This window comes from Clarias gariepinus, chromosome 2, assembly GCF_024256425.1.
Source record: "Clarias gariepinus isolate MV-2021 ecotype Netherlands chromosome 2, CGAR_prim_01v2, whole genome shotgun sequence".
In the NCBI taxonomy this organism is placed as follows: Eukaryota; Metazoa; Chordata; class Actinopteri; order Siluriformes; family Clariidae; genus Clarias; species Clarias gariepinus.
This window is the reverse complement of record NC_071101.1, coordinates 51,058,692-51,077,053: the sequence shown is the minus strand read 5'-3', so window position 1 is coordinate 51,077,053 and position 18,362 is coordinate 51,058,692. Positions and strand designations below refer to the sequence as shown.

Sequence of the window (18,362 nt, the reverse complement as noted above, 5' to 3'; positions counted from 1 at the left end):
CGACGGAGGAAGAATGTCTAAACATCCTGCACTTTACACACTGAACAAGCTGAATATTAGCTTTTGAATATTAAATTATTTTTCACAGTCCACCTGAGCCTCCAGGAACAAACAGGACTTTAATCTTACACATCTCCTCTTATACTGAACTTCCAGTCTCGCATATTATTATGTACATCAATCCCTGCTATCTGTTTTCACCCAGATGAGGATGGGTTTCCTGTTGAGTCTGGTTTCTCTCAAAGGGGTTTTCCTATTACCATCTCAGGGAGTTTTTCCTTGCCACTGTCGCCGTCGTCCTAGGCTTGCTCATCAGGGACAATCATATAATTTTGATTCATACACATTCACATTTTATACAAACTTAATTCTTTTGATTGTGTAAAGCTGCTTTGTGATGATGTAAATCGTTAAAAGCGCTATACAAATAAAATTGAATTGAATATTATCTATTATATTGTACCTGAGTCAGAGTTTAGTTGTTTTTAGCTAAATTCCGATTGTTGTTCTTAGAAGAAGAAACTCGCGTGTTTTTCAAAAAGAGCAAAAAAAAATGGAAAAAAGGCGAAGCCAAATAGTATGAAGATGTAAAAACTAGTTGCTATTAATAATATTACATATTATATAATAATATTACATAATATTGTACGCTGATACAAACGCAAAACGTAACAATACGAAAACAGTAAGTTACATCACCAACAGGAAGCAGCCGTGCTTGGACACAGGGAGACGATTCAAACACGACCATGGAGAGACTATGCTTCACTGACTAATGTCGCTTAAAATACATTACCTTGTTTCAAGTTTTTGTTATAAAAGTACTGTATATAGTGTATATTAGCACATTCTAAAGACTATTATAGTAGGAGGTTTGTTTTATACAGGCTCTGTGAATTTCACACTTCAGTCTACAAATGATCCAACAGGGGGCAGTAAAGCATTTCCGTTTCCCAGTGGTTAAATATAAATCTCTATCTGAAATATAAAATGTAAAATAAGTCAAAACAGTGATCGAAAAAAGCCGGGAAAACAGAATGCTATGGCTAAGGGTGTTAAAAGAAGCACTGAGATCTGATAGAATAAGCATGCATTAGTATCAATGGAATGACCAAGGAGCACTGGTGGCTCAGTGGTAGGTGTTTTGCCTGCCATGCGGAAGGCCTGGTTTCGATTCCCAGCCAGGGCCAAAACCCCCCAGCCACTGGACACAGTGCTGGTCCCAAGCCCGGATAGAAATGGGAGGGTTGCGTCAGGAAGGGCATCCAGCATAAAACCTGTGCCAAGTTGTTGTGCGAACTGGATATTCCGCTGTGGCGACCCCTTGCCGGGAGCAGCCAAAAGACTAACAACAAGTATCAATGGAATGACCAAGATTATTAACAACGGTTTCACTATTAGTTTTCATCGTAGGGTCCAGAAGTCTGAAAACACTATAGAACATGCTTCTTCTTTGCATTTAAACATAATGTTTTTAACTGTAAAGTTTCAACTAAAAATGTTATCTTGTAATTATAGTTAATACCTACTATCTTATATCTTGTAAAAATGGAAAGTTAATGAACATCAGAATTTCCCCCTTTTGCTTTAATGAGATTCTGTACAAATGGTGCCAGAGACTCCACATTCTCCGTGACCTTCACTAAATTCTGACTATAGATCTTAGATCAAATTCATTAAATGCTTTGTCTGAACAAATGCTTAAATAAAATGGATGTTCAGATTCAAGACTCAATGAAAACTAAACCTTGATCTTTTGCATAAAGTTAACATAATCAATATCACAAATGTGTTTAAATTTAAATGGTTAACTGAAACTAGTGCAGAATCGTGACCGAACATTCAAAACATTACACTTCTCTTATTTTTGTTCAAAAATTTTCATTATTTCATTAATTCCAGATGTTTGGATCACACTCACTCTCAATGTTACATAATGTACATACACCCAAAAGCACATTCATGAAAGAATATTTATTAATGCAGAGTCTGCTTGAAATATTTGCAGAGTTATAATTAATTTAATGCTCTTTCTAAACCACGGATAAAACAGAGCATAAATAACTGGATTAATGGTGGAATTAAGATAAACCACAATGAAGACTTTAAGAAATGTTTCTGTCTGTAGCTCAATAACATCACCTAATAAACTGCAAATAAAATATGGAAGTAAACACACAAGAAACACAGACACTAAAATGCCGAGGACTTTAGCTGCTTTTCTCTCAGATTTCATCGAGTGTGAGGTGATTTTCTGCGTTTTAGGCTGTTTGTGATTATTAAGCTCTCTGATAGCAGTGGCATGTTTCTTAGCAATCACAAAAACCAGAGTATAGAATATGATTATAACAGAAAGTGGAAATATAAATGTTATTACAAGATCAACTACAGACGAAACTTCATTCAGAAAAAGATGACACTCTCCAGGACACATTACAGAACTTGTGAAGATTTCATTAAAATAACTGACGGTTGTAGTATAAACCAGACAAGCACACCAGTCAGAAGAAACCACAATGCTCATAGTCCTGGTAGAGATTGAGTTTGTGTAGAGAAATGGGTTTGAGAGAGCCAAATACCGATCCACAGCGATCAGAGCAATATGATATATAGACAGGGTTGTGAGAATATAATCAGTTACAAAAAAACTAATGCAGTAACAATTATCAAAAATCCAACATGACTCAGTGGTCCAGATCAACACTGGTGGCATCACCAACGCCCCAATGAGGAAATCTGACACAGCAAGAGAGAGCACGAGCATGTTAGTCGGTGTGTGAAGCTGCTTGAAGTGAAAAACAGAAATGATGACCAGCAGATTTCCACAAACTGTTAGCAGAACCATAGCAGCTGAACACACATATAATAAGATATAAACTGCAGGTGATACAGATCTCTCTGGACAGGAGAAATGCTCACAGAAATCAGACTGGTTAAACTCCGACAGGTTTATCAATAGATGCATTTTAAACATAAATAGTCTCTGTTACATCATGAACAAATAAATTGTAGGTCAGGCAGCTCAGATATTTTTATAGTTTAAAAAGTAAGCACATCCCCTAAGTTTGATTGAAAGCTTAATTAACATGATGTCATGCACTGGTAAAGTCCACTGAAGCCATTAAGCGCACAAAATACCTAGTGTTTGTATGTGAAAGTTTTTTAATTTACAATTTAAAAAAACATTAAAAGAAAATAAATATTAAAAAAAAATTTAATCCACAAAACTACATGTTCTTAATCATGTTACAGTGTAAATAAAGAAAAAATGTGATACATTTTATAAATAAAAAATTTATTAGGAATAGGTGATCTCAAATAGCATAAAAAGAGTCAGTATTTAATACCCTGGTTTTGTTCTTATGACAATCATAATAAACAAGCTTCATATATAATTATGCCTTGACATATGGAGTCACAGCAAGGCTGGACTACTGTTTGTGGGCTTGAAAATGTTCCAAAGAGTCTTAAAGTCTCTTTTAGTTCCCTTTCAAAGGCTATACTCGATGCTGCGTGAAAACGCTTTGACAACATCTTTTCATGTTGCCGATTGTGAAGCATGTTTGTATCAAACACAAATTTTGGCCTATATAACCTCGGTAGTGTGACATCATCTGATTAGACGCCCCAGAAGGTTCTAAAAACAGGTGAATCAAAAACATTCCTTAGATCTTTTGTTCTCACCACTTTGTGCGCGTGTGTGTGTCAACAAGCATACTAAAAATCTAACAGCAGATTATAAAACTCACTTATAAACAGAACCAAAGACAAACCAGACAATAATGGCGGAGTTTAGAGCTAGATGTCCCCCTCCGTGCGATAATTTCCTTTCGGAGGGCGATATGCACACTTTCTGCTTTGAATGTTTGGGTGAGAAGCACGCTCTCGAAGGGCTTAATGGAGAGTGTGAGCACTGTGATCTTCTCCAAAAGAAGCTGCTACGGGCGCGCCTTGCGTTCTTTAGGGAGCCACGAGCCGCGCTGCACTCATGGGGATCACAGGCTGACTTAGCTGAGGCACGAGAGACGGAGCCCCTTCTTTCTCTCGCCCTCTCCCCCGATCCCGAACTCTCTCCTTCCACTTCACGAGTGCACTCTGGTGCCTCTTGTGGGTGCATTGAAGAGACTCACTCCCCTGCTTCTGTGGAAATGGAAGTAGCTTCCTCAGAACGCTCCTCTAAAGATGAGAGAGAATATGAGGAGCTGCTTAAGGTTATAACACGTACAGTCAAATGACTGCATATTGATTGGCCACAGGAGCAAGCTCACCCAAAACACTCAAAATTACACAACAGATTCCTGTTGGGTGGCCAGGAGATATAGCCAAAACGCAGCTCTCTCCCATTCTTTGATGACCTCCACAACGAAATATCTCGTTCTTGGAGGAATCCTTTTTTCCCGTATTTTTGTTCCTTCGACTTCGTTTTATTTGAATATCGTGGATGCAAAAGCAGGAGGCTACACCATGATGCCCCAGATAGAAGAGACGCTTGCAGGCTATCTTTCTCCTGCGGCATCATCTTCATTAAAGAAACCAACACTTTCCTCCAAGCTGTGTAGAACTTCTTCTACCCTTGTAGGGAAAGCATTTCAAGCAGCAGGTCAGGCCGGCGCTTCCTTGCACACCATGGCGGTTTTGCAGGCGTACCAGGCTGATCTGCTAAATGATCTGAGCATGAGCAGCACGGTAAATCAGGAAGCATTCACTGAATTATGCCGGGCTACTGATTTATCCCTGCGTGCGACTAAACAGACAGCCCGTGATATTGGCCGTTCTATGGCCTCTTTGGTGACTGCTGAAAGACATCTATGGCACATATCGCCGTCGGCGACCCAGCCTCGACCAGATCTGATTCTGGCCAGGCAAGAGCCTCAGCAGCTGGGCACCCCCCCGTGAGGACTGGGGTACGGCTCGTCGCCCCTCACAGACAGCCTCCAAACGATCAGATTGCCGCACTGTCTTCTACACTAAAAAGAAGTCCCCCCACCTTGTGCAGTCCAAGTACTAAAACTTTTACCCCTTTCCGAGAAGCTGGCAGCGTGCAAGCTACTGCCAGGCTTATCTCCCTGAGTACTAAAGACTGTAGACAAGGGCTACAGGATTCAGTTTGCACATCGACCTCCAGGTTTCAACGGCGTGGTCCACATTTCCGTGATACTGGAAAGTGCGCATCTGCTGACAGAAGTTGCTGGGGAATGGGGCCATGGAACATGTTCCCCTACCAGACAGTGAGTCAGACTACTACAGTCAGTATTTCTTGGTTCCTAGAGGAACGGGGGGCTGCATTAAATTTTTAGATTTCGCGGGCTGTCCCGCTATCTGAAAAAATGAATAATACAGCTGCAAAATGTTGACTGTCAAAGTGATTGCTCTCAAATCCTACCAAGCGATTGATTTTTGACAATCGATTTAAGGACGGTTACTTTCATATAGAAATATTGCCACAAAACAGGAGGTTCTTGAGGTTCATGTTTGGGGCGAAGCTTACCAGTATCGGGTCCTTCCATTTGGTCTAGCTCTTACCCGCACATATACAAAATGCATGGATGTAGTTCTGGCTCTTATGACTCCAGGGCATCCATATTGAATTACATATACGACTGGCTGGCCCAGTCTCAGTAGCTAGCACTCCTAGCTCATCTTTGTTTCTTAGGATTGAGACCCAACGCCACGAAAAGCATGCTCTTTCCTGTTCAAAGAACAACATATTGGGTGCCACATGGGATTCGAGCGTAAGCGGGCACAGCTGTCTCCCACTCATGTCGAATCCATTCTTAACACCCTTAAGGAATTCAAGCTAGACCAGAAAGTGACCATTATTTTTAGAGATCTTAGCTCTAATGGCAGCTGTATCCACAGTGACACCTTTTGGCCTTCTGCACATGAGAGCATCTCAGTTGTGGCTAAGAACCAAGGGATTTCACTCCAGGGCCAATCCTCAATAAAGTTTACACGCCAGGTGCTTCGTGCCCTTCCTATGTAGTCAGACCCCGGTTTTTACTCTGGGTCCAACTCTAACTTCATCTTGTTGTCGCAGATGCTAAAGACAGATGCTTCTCTCACAGGCTGGGGTGCAGTCTTAGATAACCGTCCAGCCCAAGAGAGCTGGAGAGGCCATCTTCTTGCACGGCACACCAATGCCTCGAAATCATAGCTCTATTTCTGGCCCTAAAGCACTTCCTCCAGCAGTTGAGTGGCTGCCATGTCCTAGTGCGGGTGGACAACACTATGGCAGTCTTATATATTAATCGCCAGGGCAGACTGTGCTCGCTTCGCTAATAGCTAGCGCATCAGGTTCCTGTCCCTCAGGGCAATTTACATTTCAGGGCATATGAATGTGGGAGCAGTTGTACTGTCTAGTCAATCTCTGACACACAGGGAATGGAAACCCCACCCCGAAGTAGTCATTCAATCTGGGAGAAATTTTATGTAGCAGAGTTGGAAGACTTGCCTCGCAAGATCAGCAAATGTCCCCTTTACTACTTCCAGCTCACCTGGGTCTGGATGCCTTGGCCTGTACATGGCCCAGGTTACGCCTTTATGCGTTTTGCCTAATAGCCTCTTTGCGAAGGGTCCATCAACAGCGTTTGCGCCTCTTATTGATAGCGCCCTGTTGGCCAACCAGAGTGTGGTTCTCGGATCTACAGTAGTATCTCATTTCAACGGCTCACCATGGGTGATCCCAATAAGGTGGGATCTTCTGTCTCAGGCGCAGGGGACGATATTTCACCCCCGGCCTGAGTTTGGAACCTGAACGGGACCAACTAAGTCAAGCTGGTCTTCCAGCCAGCGCAATTAAGACTATTCTAAGTGCTAGGGCTCCCTCCCTTAGAAAAGCTTATGCCCTCAAATGAAATGTATTTGAAAGTTGGTGCATGACGAAGCAGGTAGACCCAGTCCACTGCCGAATTGTTTTAGTGCTGGAGTTTCTGCAGTAAAAGTTGTCCTCGGGCTTGTGCCCTAGTACTCTCAGGACGTACGTAACCGCTATTTCAGCCTGTCACGTCCTGATTGATGAAGTTATTGTGGGAAACACCCCCCTTTTTGTTTAACCACTAGAGTCAGCTCTCTAAGAGGATTGGATATCTTTTAGTCTCCCCATCCTGCCTAGACTTGCCCCTGGGCTAGTCAGGGCCATTTTGCATCCTCACTGAACTATCTTCCGAAAGTTCCATTAACAACATGCACCCTATTATTTTTAAAGCCTTCTGTCCTCCGCCTTTACAGCTTCGGAGCAGAAGAGACTTCACTTACTGTCTAGTACGTGCTCTTTAGATTTACATCCACTGCATCAGCCAGTGGCGTAAGTCAGAGCAGCTTTTACATGTTTTGGGGCCACAACTGGGGGGCGGCCGCCACTACACTCTGTCCGTTCAGACAGATCAATCTGAGGAATGTTTCCGGTTCACCTGTATTTATAACCTGCAGGTGTGTCTAATCAGATGACGTCACCTTACCGAGGTTATATAGGCCAAAATTTGGCGTGTTTGATACACACATGCTTCACAACCGGCAACATAAAAAGATGTTTCCATAGCGTTTTCACGCAGCATCTCATTCCTGCCTTTTCAGGAAACAGGGTTACAGCAAAATAACCCGAGATCTCTTGGTCGAGTTTAAATACTTGATTAAAGCACTGATCAAAGTGCTGAAATTTACAAATGATGTGTGTGTGTGTTTATGTTTCTTTCAGAGATTTCATAATGTCCTCATTTAAACTCGTTTAGTTCTGTGTATTAGATGTAATAATAAACATGGCAATATGTGATTAAAGAACAACTGTTTCTCATAAAGACCTTTCCCGGAAAGCAAGACCAAAACTGACCTCTGCTGTAGAGGAGAAGTTCATTTAAAGTCACCAGCCTTAGAAATTACCAATTAACAACCAGCACCTCAGATTAGAGCGGTTATGAAGCTTTACAGAGCAAAAGTAGCAGATACATTTTAATATCAACTGTTTAAAGGAGATTATTGTGTCTTTTGGAGAAACGCATTCAGTATTGTTTTACAGTGTAGAAAGAAATAACAGTCAGGACAGACAATAGAGTTAGAAGAGGTGTACAAACTTTTGACTTGTAGTGTGTATGCCTACATGTTTTTGTATGATGTTTACCTATTTTTCTATATCACCTGTGAGCCAATGTTTTTGGCACAGTTTGAGTTACTGTCCACTTTTACATATCACAAAAAAACTATGTATATACTTCATATTTAAATGATTCAGAATATATTAAACAAAAAGTCTGAATTTATTGAAGGAAATGTTTGATTATTGAATGGATTTTGACTATACTGAAGTAAAAACTCAAAATATATGGAATGATGTCATCAAAGGGCACACTGCACAAAACATATCCATAAGCCTCCAATTACATTATCTATGCATATACAGGCTAATCTGTTTGTAATAATTGAAATGCATATTCCTTAACATTTAAAGCTATAACACATAATTAAACTGTAACACTTTTTAAATTAACATTATTATTATTATTGTTGTTGTTGTTGTTGTTGTTATTATTATTATTATTATTATTATTATATACACAGTATTAGTTAAAAGTTTAAACACCTACTAAATTTAAACTCCATGGTTTCTCCTGATTTTTATTCAATTCAATTCAATTCAATTTAGTGTTATTTGTATAGCGCTTTTAACAACTATCAATTATTTAAGTCTGTATGGAATGTAGGTGTGCATAAATCAAGAAGAGCAGATTGTCCCTGGTGAGCAAGCCGCAGGCGACAGTGGCAAGGAAAAACTCCCTGAGATGGTAATAGGAAGAAACCAGGAAATGATCTGCATTTATACAGTGTGTTAGGTGGCAGGCAGTTCAGCTATAACAGTTGTTGTTAATTGATGTAAATATGGAGTCCAGGTAGTTATTGGGTCAATTGCAATCTTGAAGTATCGAGGTACTGCAGCCAAGTCAAGTCCTCAGAGAAACAGCTGTCAACACCAATCGGGGCCAAAATCGTCTTTATGGTAAAGTGAAACCATCCCCAGACACCAAACGCATTCAAAGAGACACACAGAGCATCCATGCGACGAGATCTCCAACCAGAAGCGGGGCACCAGGTAGGGTCAGACAGGTCCGGAGGGCAAAGGGAGTCTGGATCACTGGCAGCTCAGGAACAACATGTGTAGCTCGACAGAGAAAGGGAAGAGAGAGAGGGGGAGACAGGGAAGAGAGAGGAGGAGAGAGAACAGAAGAGGGGAAAGCAGAAGAGGAGACATAACATTTGGCTATGGTCGCAGTCACATAATGTATATGTATATGTATATGTAATGTATATGTGGAGTCCAAGATGGCGCCGGTGAGGTTGGCTGCCGTCACGACTGCTCTGACCACCTTTTCTTTGTTTTTGTTCTTTAAGTTAGTTTACAGCGTTTTAAAACCGGCAAAATTACCACCATGGGGTACATTAGTTATGATAGAGACACTCTTGTTTCTATTGGTGTACAATGTACTCACAATTCGACGTTTTTAACTCCGGATCCGAGCTGGCCGAGTGAAATCCTGAGGGACAACAAAGGACGCGACGCGAAGCGGCGGCCTCGAGGGAAACGAGCCGGCGTCAGGAACAGGCTGAGAGCCCGTGCACACCGCACACCTCTGCCTAGCATCCTGCTCGCCAACGTCCAGTCACTGGAGAACAAGCTCGATGACCTCAGGGCCAGGATAAAGTTCCAGAGAGACATTCGGGACTGCAATCTCCTCTGCTTCACCGAGACATGGCTGAACCCAGCGGTGCCGGACCACGCCATCCAGCCGGCCGAGTTCTTCTCGGTTCACCGCATGGACAGGACGCGGGACTCGGGGAAGTCAAGGGGAGGCGGCGTGTGTTTAATGGTGAACAGCAGCTGGTGCAACAGCGCGAGCGTTGTTCCTCTCACACGCTCCTGCACACCAAACCTGGAACTACTGTCCATCATGTGTCGTCCTTTTTACCTTCCTCGGGAGTTTACATCGGTCATAATCAGCGCCGTTTATATTCCACCACAAGCGGACACGGACACTGCCTTATGCGAGCTGCATGAGGCACTCACACAGCACCAGACACAACACCGGGACGCTGCGCTTATTGTGGCGGGGGACTTTAATAGTGCCAACCTCAAACGTGCAGCGCCAAACTTTTATCAGCACATCACCTGCCCCACCAGGGGAGAAAGGACACTGGATCATTGCTACACCACAGTCAAGGACGGTTACAAGGCACAATCTTGTCCACCGTTTGGTAAATCCGACCATGCCGCCATCTTCCTCATGCCAAAATACAAACAAAGGCTGAAACAGGAAGTTCCGGTTCAGAGGGAGGTCGCGCGCTGGACGGACCAATCGGTGGCCGCGTTACAGGACGCACTCGATGACGCAGACTGGGACATGTTCAGAAACAGCTCCGATGGTGACGTCAGCGTGTTTACGGAAGCGGTTGTGGGATTCATCGGGAAATTAGCGGACGATACCGTAGAAAAAAAGACTATTAAAACGTTTCCCAACCAGAAGCCGTGGGTGGATAAAACCATCCGCGACGCTCTGAGATCTCGCACCGCTGCCTACAACACGGGACTCGCGTCGGGGGACATGGAACCGTACAAGGCTGCGTCATACAGCGTCCGGAAGGCGGTGAAAGAGGCGAAGCAGCGCTACGGGAGGAAACTAGAGTCACAGCTCCAACAGAGTGACTCTAGGAGCCTGTGGCAGGGATTAAGAACAATAACGGATTATAAAGCACCAACATCCGGTATGATAAACGCAGACGTGTCTCTGGCAGACGAGCTGAACACTTTCTATGCTCGCTTCGAGGCTGCAGCTAAGGACGCTAGCGATGCTAATGCTAGCGGCGCTAACGGCTGCAGACAGGAAGTCACTGCCAGCACCGGAAGCGCGTTCATCATCACCGAGCATGACGTGAGGAGAGCCTTCAAGAGAGTAAACACCAGGAAAGCAGCAGGACCAGACGGCATCTCAGGCCGTATTCTCAGAGCCTGCGCAGACCAGCTAGCACCTGTGTTCACTGAGATATTCAACATCTCTTTATCTCAGTCGGTGATCCCCACATGCTTCAAAGAGTCCATTATTGTTCCTGTCCCAAAGAAACCTCATCCTGCTTCCCTCAATGATTATCGCCCTGTAGCCCTCACTTCAGTAGTGATGAAGTGCTTTGAACGCCTGGTCAGAGACTTCATCATCTCTTCACTACCAGACACACTCGACCCACTACAGTTTGCTTATCGTCCAAACCGTTCCATGGACGATGCAATCTCTCATCTCCTCCATACATCTCTCACTCACCTGGACACTCGGAGGGGGAATTATGTGAAAATGCTCTTCATCGACTACAGTTCTGCATTTAATACCATAATTCCCTCCACACTTACCACCAAGCTGGAGCACCTGGGACTCAGCTCATCTATGTGTCAGTGGATCTCCAACTTCCTAACTGGCAGACCACAGGCAGTAAGGATGGGCGGACATGTCTCAGCCTCCCTCACTCTCAGCACTGGAGCCCCCCAGGGTTGTGTTCTGAGCCCCCTGCTGTACTCTCTGTACACCCACGACTGCGTGGCCACTACCAGCTCCACCACCATCATCAAGTTTGCTGACGACACTGTTGTGGTGGGCCTGATCACGAACAACGATGAGACGGCCTACCTGGAGGAGGTTGGAAATCTGGAGAACTGGTGCCAGAGAAACAATCTCCTCCTGAACGTCAGTAAGACAAAGGAGCTGATAGTGGACTTTAGTACAAAGCAGGTGAGGAACTACCAGACCCCCGTCATCAACAGGAGCCCAGTGGAGAGAGTGGACAGCTTCAGATACCTCGGTGTTCACATCACGCAGGACCTGGCATGGTCCTGTCACATCAACACCGTGGTAAAAAAGGCCCGACAGCGTCTCTACCACCTCAGACGCTTGAGAGACTTTAGCCTGCCCTTCAAGGTGCTCAGGAATTTCTACTCCTGCACCATCGAGAGCATCCTGACGGGAAATATCACGACCTGGTTCGGGAACAGCACCATGCAGGACAGACGAGCTCTACAGAGGGTGGTGCGATCAGCTGAGCGCATCATCCGCATCGAGCTCCCTGACCTGCAATCGATTTACAGCAAGCGGTGCTTGACCAAGGCCAGGAAGATCGTGAAGGACCTCAGCCACCCCAATAACGGACTGTTTACTCTGTTGCGGTCTGGGAAGCGATTCCGCTCCCTGAAGGCCAACACAGAGAGACTGAGGAGGAGCTTCTTTCCGCAGGCGATAAGGTCTCTCAACCACAACCACACCACTATGCAGAACTACACAATATTTTCATAATTGGTCAAACCTATCAATCTTCTTACATCCATGAACACTATGGACAATTACACGCTCACCTTCCTTCATATATACACTACATGTCGTACGTTACATCCTGGACCATTGCACAAAGACACTTTAATAACCTTGCACACCTACCTTCACAACTACACTACATTTTACAGTTTTACGTTTACATCCTGGACCAGTGCACAAAGACACTTTAATAACCTCTGCACTAAGACACTTTGCTCTATGCATATTTGCACACACCGTACAGTATATTTCAATTTGCACAATATATTTCTATTTTGTACATCATATTTCTATTTTTATTTTTAGTTCTATTTTTTTTTTTTTTTTTTTTCCTAGCACATTTCTATTTTTATTTTTAGTTCTATTTTTCCTAGTTTAATTTAATTTTTTAATTTGATTTCTATCGTATTTCTTTTATTCATATTTATTTCTTATTTGTAAAATTTAACTCTCTTTTAGGGTCAATGGCAGGCGCATAATGCATTTCACTACATTTCGTACTGTGTATGTTTGTGTATGTGACAAATAAAATTTGAATATGAATTTATAATGTGAATGTATATTTAGTGTAGAGTGCAAGCAGAGACTCCGGCAGGACTAACTATAACAGCATAACTAAAAGGAAGGAGCCAGAAGGAAACACAAACATGAGGGCTCCATGAGATGTAAAGCAAACAATCACCTCACCGTCAACAAACCTGAGTGATCAATAAGTGTGAGGAGGACAGCATCTAAACATACCAGTTCACCATCATACTCTACGACCATGAGTCCCCCAGATCTGCTCCTTTACCCAAGACAAATCTATTTATAAAAATGCTTAATTAAATAAATAGATTTTTAGCCTGGACTTAAACTGAGTCCTGAACACTATTTGAAAGACTATTCCATAATTTTGGGGCTTTGTAAGAAAAAGCTTTGCCCCTAGCTGTAGTTTTCATAATACGCGGTACGCGGGACAAGCAGCCTGCATCCTTTAATCGGAGTAGGCTTGGTGGATCGTAAGACACTAGCAGTTTGCTCAGATACTGCGGCGCGAGACCATTTTATGCTTTATATGTCAAGAGAAGTATTTTAAAATCAATGTGAAATTTCACAGGGAGCCAAAAAGTGAAGATGAGGTAGGTGTGATGTGCTCGTATCTTCTGGTTCTAGTGAGAACTCTCGCTGCTGCATTCTGGACTAACTGAAGCTTGTTTATGCATCTAGTTGAACAACCAGACAGTAAGGCGTTACAATAGTCCAACATAGAGGTGATAAAAGCATGAACTAGTTTTTTACTGCATCGTTTAGCTACAGTATATTTCTTATCTTGGCAATATTTCTGAGGTAAAAGAATGCTATCCTGGTAACAGTATCTACATGTGCTTTAAATAAAAGGCTGAAATCTATAATCACACCGAGGTCTTTTACTGTTGTACCGATGGAACAAAAAGGCCATCTAAAGTTACAGTGTGATCTAAGATTTTACTTCTAGCTGAATGTGGTCCTATGACTAGAACTTCTGTCTTATCTGGATTAAGTTAATTAGCATCCAATCTCTTATGTCCTGCACACATTGATCAACTTTAGTAAGCTTGTTTTTCTCATTTGGTTTTGCTGAGACATATAACTGTGTGTCATCAGCATAGCAATGAAAACTAATACCATGTTTATGGATTATGTTGCCTAGAGGAAGCATGTAAAGGGAAGAAAGCAGTGGTCCTAAAACTGAACCTTGTGGAACACCAAACTCCACCAGAGAGCATGCAGAATAATCACCATTTAGGTCTACATACTGATAAAGATCGGTCAAATAGGATCTGAGCCAGGAGAGGGCTGTACCCTTAATTCCTACTACATTTTCTTATCTGTGAAGAAAAATAGCGTGATCAATGGTGTCAAAAGCTGCACTGAGGTCGAGTAACACAAGCATAGTTACACAACCCTGATCAGAGGCCAATAGGAGTTCATTTACTACTTTAACGAGTGCTGTTTCTGTGCTGTGATGAGGCCTAAATCCTGACTGATACAGTTCATATATGCTATTTCTATGTAGATATGAGCAAAACTGCTCCGCTCTTATATTTCATAGATGAACGAGAGGTTTGATATTGGCCTGTAATTGGACAGCTGACAGGGGTCAAGGTCAGGTTTTTTAAAAATCGGTTTAATAAGTGCTAATTTAAAAGATTTTGTAACATACCCAATGCTGAGTGAAGAATTAATAATTCTCAACAGGGGTTCTGTTATTGCTGATACTATCTGTTTAGGAAAATGTGTCCGTATAGAATCTAATATAAAAGTTGATGAATTTGCAGAAGAGATGAGTAAAATTAGTTCATTCTCTTCATGGGGAGTAAAGTATTCTATGTTCCAATCTGACATGGCTAGATTAACATCTGCCTCAATTGCATTGTCCGGTTTCAAAGCCCCAATTTTATGCCTGATATTTACAATTTTATTATTAAAAAAGTTCATGAAGTTCTCACTATTGCACGATGTTGTTGTGGAGATTTCTGCAGTGGTCTTATTTCTGGTTAATTTGGCTACAGTATTAAATAAAAATTTAGAATTATTTTTGTTATTTTCTATAAGAGTGGAGAGATACGTTGATCTAGCTACACTAAGAGCTTTTCTATAGTTCAGGATGCTCTCCCTCCATGCTATTTGAAATACTAACAATTTATTTTGACGCTATTTACGTTCTAATTTCCGAGTGGTCTGTTTTAAAGTACGTGTGTGGACGTTATACCAGGGAGAGAGTTTTTTATCTATAATAATTTTTCTTTTAACTGGAGCTACATTATGTAAGGTATAACGGAACGTTCACTCTAAATATTCAGTCGCCTGATCGAGTTCTGTGGGGTCAGACGGTAATCCAATCAAAGTTGTTAATTTTGGGAGATTACTGATAAAACTCTGTGTGGTAGTTGATGTGAATGTACGTTTAGTACGGTAGCATGGTGCTGCGCATACATTATCACTATAACACACTTGAAACAAGATAGTGATCTGATGTAACTTCAGACAGTGGAGTTGTAAATAAATTTCTTATGCTTAATCCGAAAGATATTATTAAATCTAAAGTGTGACCTGCTTTATGAGTGGGTCCTACTTTACACTGATTTTGCTCCTACTGAGTCTAGTATGGACATAATTGCTCTACGCAGAGGGTCTTCTGGATTCTCAAAATGAATATTAAAATCTCCAGCAATTAACGCCTTGTCTACAGAAACGACTAGGTTTGAGAGGAAATCTGCAAATTCACAAAGAAATTCAGAATACGGCCCTGGAGGTCTGTAAATGATGATTATTGGGATCGACAAAGCTGGCTTCATATTTGTAGCTACACTTGTTATGTTACCATAAAGAACATACTGTATTACTTTTTACATTGTAAAACACTGAATGTATCTAAACGTTGCAAATGTGAGCAGTTGTTAGTGAGATGTGTCTGCTACTTATGTTACTTTAAAGCATTCATAACAACAGGTGCTGCTTTCTGAGGCTGGTGACTCTAAATGAACTTCTCCTCTGCAGCAAAGGTCAGTTTTGGTCTTGCTTTCCTGGGAAGGTCTTCATGAGAGACAGTTTCATCATGGAGCTTAATGGGTTTTACAAATGCACTCGATACAATTCTGTTCATACACGTACTGTTCCAGAACAGCGGACCATAAAATGACAACTGACTGGTAATTATCTAATGCCATATGGGTTATTTTAAATAAATAAAAAAACTGTGTTTCCAAAAGCCTGAAATACTGTTATACTGAGAAAACCTGTTACTCAAAAATGGGACCTTTACCTTCAAAACAAACACGATCATTGAGAGACTACGCTTCATTGACTTTTGTCCTTTAAAATACATAACCTTGTTTCAAGTTTTTGATATATAAGAGTACTGTATATAGTGTATAATTGCACATTCCAAAGACTGTATTATAGTACGAGGTTTGTTTTATACAGGCTCACAGGCTCTGTAAATTTCACACTTTAGTCCACAAGCACTACTTTAGGCCTTGGAAAGTAAATGTACTGTATAGGTTAAGGTAATTAGAGGTCATCCATTTTAGGTTGTGATTACACTAGGCTTGGGAAAATACAAAATTAATGAAAAAAAAATATAGACATTTTTTTAAATATAAATAAAGCAACAACAGTGGATCATTTCCACTTGTCTGGTCGATAGAAATCAGACCTAAGAAGAAAACAAAGGGCAAAGGATTCAACAGGGGGCAGTAAAGCATTTATGTTTACCAGTGGTTAAATATAAATCTTCATCTGAAATATAAAACGTGAATTAAATCAAAACAGTGATCGAGAAAAGCCAAAGGAACAGAATGCTATGGCTAAGGGCGTTAAAAGGAGCACTGAGATCTGATAGAATAAGCATGCATTAGTAACAATCGTAGGGTCCAGAAGTCTGAGAACACTAGAGAACATGCTTACATTTACATTTAGGCATTTGGCAGTGGTTCTTCTTCTTTGCATTTGAACATAATGTTATTAACTGTAAAGTTTCTACTTAAAATTGAATCTTGTAACTATAGTTATAATCTACTATCTTATATCTTGTAAAAATGGGAAGTTCATGAACATCAGAATTTCCCTCTTTTGCCTCATTGAGATTCTGTATTAATGGTGCCCGAGACTCCACGTTCTCTGTGAGTTTTTCTAAAACCTGACTATACATCTTAGATCAAATCCAATCGTGAATACTGAACTTTTAAAACATTACATTTCTCTTATTTTTGTTCTAAAACTTCCATTATTTCATTAATTCCAGATCTTTAGACCAAATTAAATGTCAATGTTACATAATGTACATAGACCCCAAAAGCACATTTATGAAAGAATATTTATTAATGCAGAGTCTGCTTGGAATATTTGGAGAGTTATAATTAATTTAATGGTCTTTCTAAACCACGGATAAAACAGAGCATAAATAACTGGATTAATGGTGGAATTAAAATAAGCCACAATAAAGACTTTAAGAAATGTTTCTGTCTGTAGCTCAATAACATCACCTAATAAACTGTAAATAACATATGGCAGTAAACACACCAGAAACACAGACACTAAAATGCCGAGGACTTTAGCTGCTTTTCTCTCAGATTTCATTGAGTGTGAGGTGATTTTCTGTGTTTTAAGCCATGTGTGATTATTAAGCTCTCTGATAGCAGTGGCATGTTTCTTAGCAATCACAAAAACCAGAGTATAGAATATGATTATAACAGAAAGTGGAAATATAAATGTTATTACAAGATCAACTACAGACGAAACTTCATTAAGAAAAAGATGACACTCTCCAGGACACATTACAGAACTTGTGAGGCTTCCATTAAAATAAAAAAGTGCTGCATTATAAACCAGACAAGCACACCAGTCAGAAGAAACCACAATGCTCATAGTCCTGGTAGAGATTGTGTTTGTGTAGAGAAACGGGTTTGAGAGAGCCAAATACCGATCCACAGCGATCAGAGCAATATGATATATAGACAGGCTTGTAAGAATATAATTAATTACAAAAAAACTGATGCAGTAACAATTATCAAAAATCCAGCATGACTCAGTGGTCCAGATCAACACCGGTGGCATCACCAACGCCCCAATGAGGAAATCTGACACAGCCAGAGAGAGCACGAGCATGTTAGTCGGTGTGTGAAGCTGCTTGAAGTGAAAAACAGAGATGATGACGAGCAGATTTCCACAAACTCTTAGCAGAACCACAGCAGCTGAACACACATATAATAAGATATAAACTGCAGGAGATACAGATCTCTCTGGACAGGAGAAATGCTCACAGAGATCAGACTGGTTAAACTCTGACAGGTTCATCAATACATGCATTAAAAAAATAGTCTCTGTTACATCATGAACAAATGAATTATAGGTCAGGCAGCTCAGATATTTTTATAGTTTAAAAAGTAAGCACATCCCCCAAGTTTGATTGACAGCTTAATTAACATGATGTCATGCACTGGGGATAACTATAGACCAGATAAGGCATTGAGTGCACAAAATACTTAAACATTAAGAGAAAGT

At 41.2% G+C, this 18,362-nt stretch overlaps 2 protein-coding genes across 2 annotated transcripts; both read right to left on the bottom strand.

The window, feature by feature from the left end:
• Positions 1-1,960: 1,960 nt before the first annotated feature.
• On the bottom strand, positions 1,961-2,965 carry LOC128518006 (trace amine-associated receptor 13c-like). The gene has a single exon (XM_053491124.1). The coding sequence runs from the start codon at positions 2,963-2,965 to the stop codon at positions 1,961-1,963; it is 1,005 nt and encodes a 334-aa protein (XP_053347099.1).
• A 14,197-nt stretch (positions 2,966-17,162) lies between these two features.
• On the bottom strand, positions 17,163-18,167 carry LOC128518004 (trace amine-associated receptor 13c-like). The gene has a single exon (XM_053491121.1). The coding sequence runs from the start codon at positions 18,165-18,167 to the stop codon at positions 17,163-17,165; it is 1,005 nt and encodes a 334-aa protein (XP_053347096.1).
• Between the last annotated feature and the right edge of the window lie 195 nt (positions 18,168-18,362).